Here is a 1,938-nt window from a genome sequence, read left to right on the forward strand (position 1 = left end):
TGGGGGTTACTGGGAAGGGAGGGGAGGAGAGTGGGTCAGGGCCGGGGATGGTCATCCGGGAGTGAGACCAAATGTACACAAACTGCTGAATGTAAAACAAACTCTGCACCTAAAACACAATTAAAAAAAAAAATTGTCTCTCCCCCCCATGTCAGTTCCATGTGGTAGGGTTTTGTGTCTTTTGTTCCCAGCTGTGTCCCTGGTTCCTACAACAGCGTCTGGCCATGGAGCCAATGCTTGGTGAACACGGGCCAAATCTCAATGACTAACCGAAGCCAATGAGTCCCTGATGTAACCAAATGCTTAGGAATTACAGTTGGATTTTTTAAAAGCAGGTTACAGAATACTCTGGAAGACATTTGAAAATATACAGTCCTGTTAGTGTCGGGAGGCACCCTTGTGTCGACTTCACAGGGACCCGTCTGACAGAGCAGGACTGCCCCCCGGGGTTTCCCAGGCTCATCCTGATGGGAGCAGACGGCCAGGCCTTTCTCCCACAGAACCCCTGGGCGGGTTCAAACTGCCAACCTTTCGGTTCGCAGATGAGCACTTGACTCTTGTGCCACTGGGGCTCCTTATATAATATGTTGTTGTTGTTGTTGTTGTCTGTCAAGTCGGACCCGACTCATAGCGACCTCTCCTTGGGTTTCTAAGGCGGTATCACTATGGAAGTAGATTGCCCAACCTTCCTTCCCAGGTGTGGCTAGTGGGTTTGAACCACCAGCCTTCTGGGTAGCAGTCAAGTGCCTTAGGCATTACGCCAGCAGAGCTCCTTTATAAGTATCTACATTATATAAAGGAGCTCTGGTAGCGTAGTGCCTAAGGCGCTTGACAGCTAACCAGAAGGCTGGCGGTTCAAGCCCACCAGCTGTTCCATGGAAGGAAGACTGGGCAATCCACTTCCACAGAGATTTACAGCCTCAGAAACCCAAAGCATAAACACGTGTGTGCGCGCACACACACACGCACACATACACACACATTCACAGATGAGTGGAGAAATGTCTAGAATGATTTTCACCAAAATGTTAACACAAGTGAGGACCGGGGGTGGAAGGGTGTTCGCGTTTCTCCTTCCTTTTCTGTGACCTGAACTTCCTACGTCAGGACTCTCATAGGAAGCAGAATAAAACAATAAACCATTTACATTTGGGAAAAAACAGTGATAGCCAAAGAACAGTGATAGCCAGCCAGGTCCCTGGAATTGGAAGTGAGCAGAGGGTCATGCACCTATCAGTGGGCAGTTACATCAGGGATCCAGGGGGCAGAATCCCCTCCCCACTCCCACCCGGGCCCTCAGCACAGGTCCCTACCTGAGTGAGGGCCGACTCCAGCATGTTACAGAAGATGTCGAACTGCTTGAAGTTCCCCGTCTTGTGAGTCAAATCTTCGATGACTGGGAGGGGAGAAAAAGCCCTCCTGTGGTCTGACCACTTGCCCCGCCTGAGGGTATCACATCCAAGACCTCCACCTCTCCCTGGCCTGAGGGAAGAGGTCCCGCACCCCACAGTGGACGGCTGCTCAGGTGGGGAGAGGCCAGGGGACAGGACAGCCAGTTGGCGTCACCTACTGTAAAGAGAGGGGAGCGCGTACAGGCAGGCACACTCACAGCTGGCGTCGAACTCGCCCCGCCACTGGTCGGCCGTCATCCGGTCCTCCACCTCCAGCTCCAGCACCTGCCCGGAAACCGCCACCCGCACGGCGTGTTCCACACCCCGGAAGACATAGTCCACCTGCAGGCCGGCCGGCTGGTCCATGGCCAGGGGCGCTGGAGAAAACGAGACAGAGCCCAGGCTCTCAGGGGTCACATTCAGGCTCTCCCACGCCCCAGCCACGGGACCTTAAGAAAGTGACTTTGCCTCTCTGGGCCTCAGTTTCTTCTGCTGGCAAATGGATATAATGATGGAGCCCACCTCGTTGTCAGGAGGATTAAAGTGG

At 53.6% G+C, this 1,938-nt stretch overlaps 1 protein-coding gene across 1 annotated transcript in view; it reads right to left on the reverse strand.

Annotated features, from left to right (window-relative positions):
* CCDC61 (coiled-coil domain containing 61) overlaps nucleotides 1-1,757 on the reverse strand; it is a 14,672-nt gene extending 12,915 nt beyond the window's left edge. Inside the window, exons 1-2 of the mRNA XM_042781239.1 lie at nucleotides 1,610-1,757; nucleotides 1,314-1,396 (exon numbers count right to left, since the gene is read on the reverse strand). Coding sequence (XP_042637173.1) covers nucleotides 1,314-1,396; nucleotides 1,610-1,757 — 231 coding nt within the window. The remainder of the gene's footprint in view (nucleotides 1-1,313; nucleotides 1,397-1,609) is intronic.
* Between the last annotated feature and the right edge of the window lie 181 nt (nucleotides 1,758-1,938).

The sequence above is a fragment of the Orycteropus afer genome, unplaced genomic scaffold (genome assembly GCF_000298275.1).
Source record: "Orycteropus afer afer isolate SDZICR_OR568_19922 unplaced genomic scaffold, OryAfe1.0 scaffold00099, whole genome shotgun sequence".
Lineage (NCBI taxonomy): Eukaryota > Metazoa > Chordata > Mammalia > Tubulidentata > Orycteropodidae > Orycteropus > Orycteropus afer.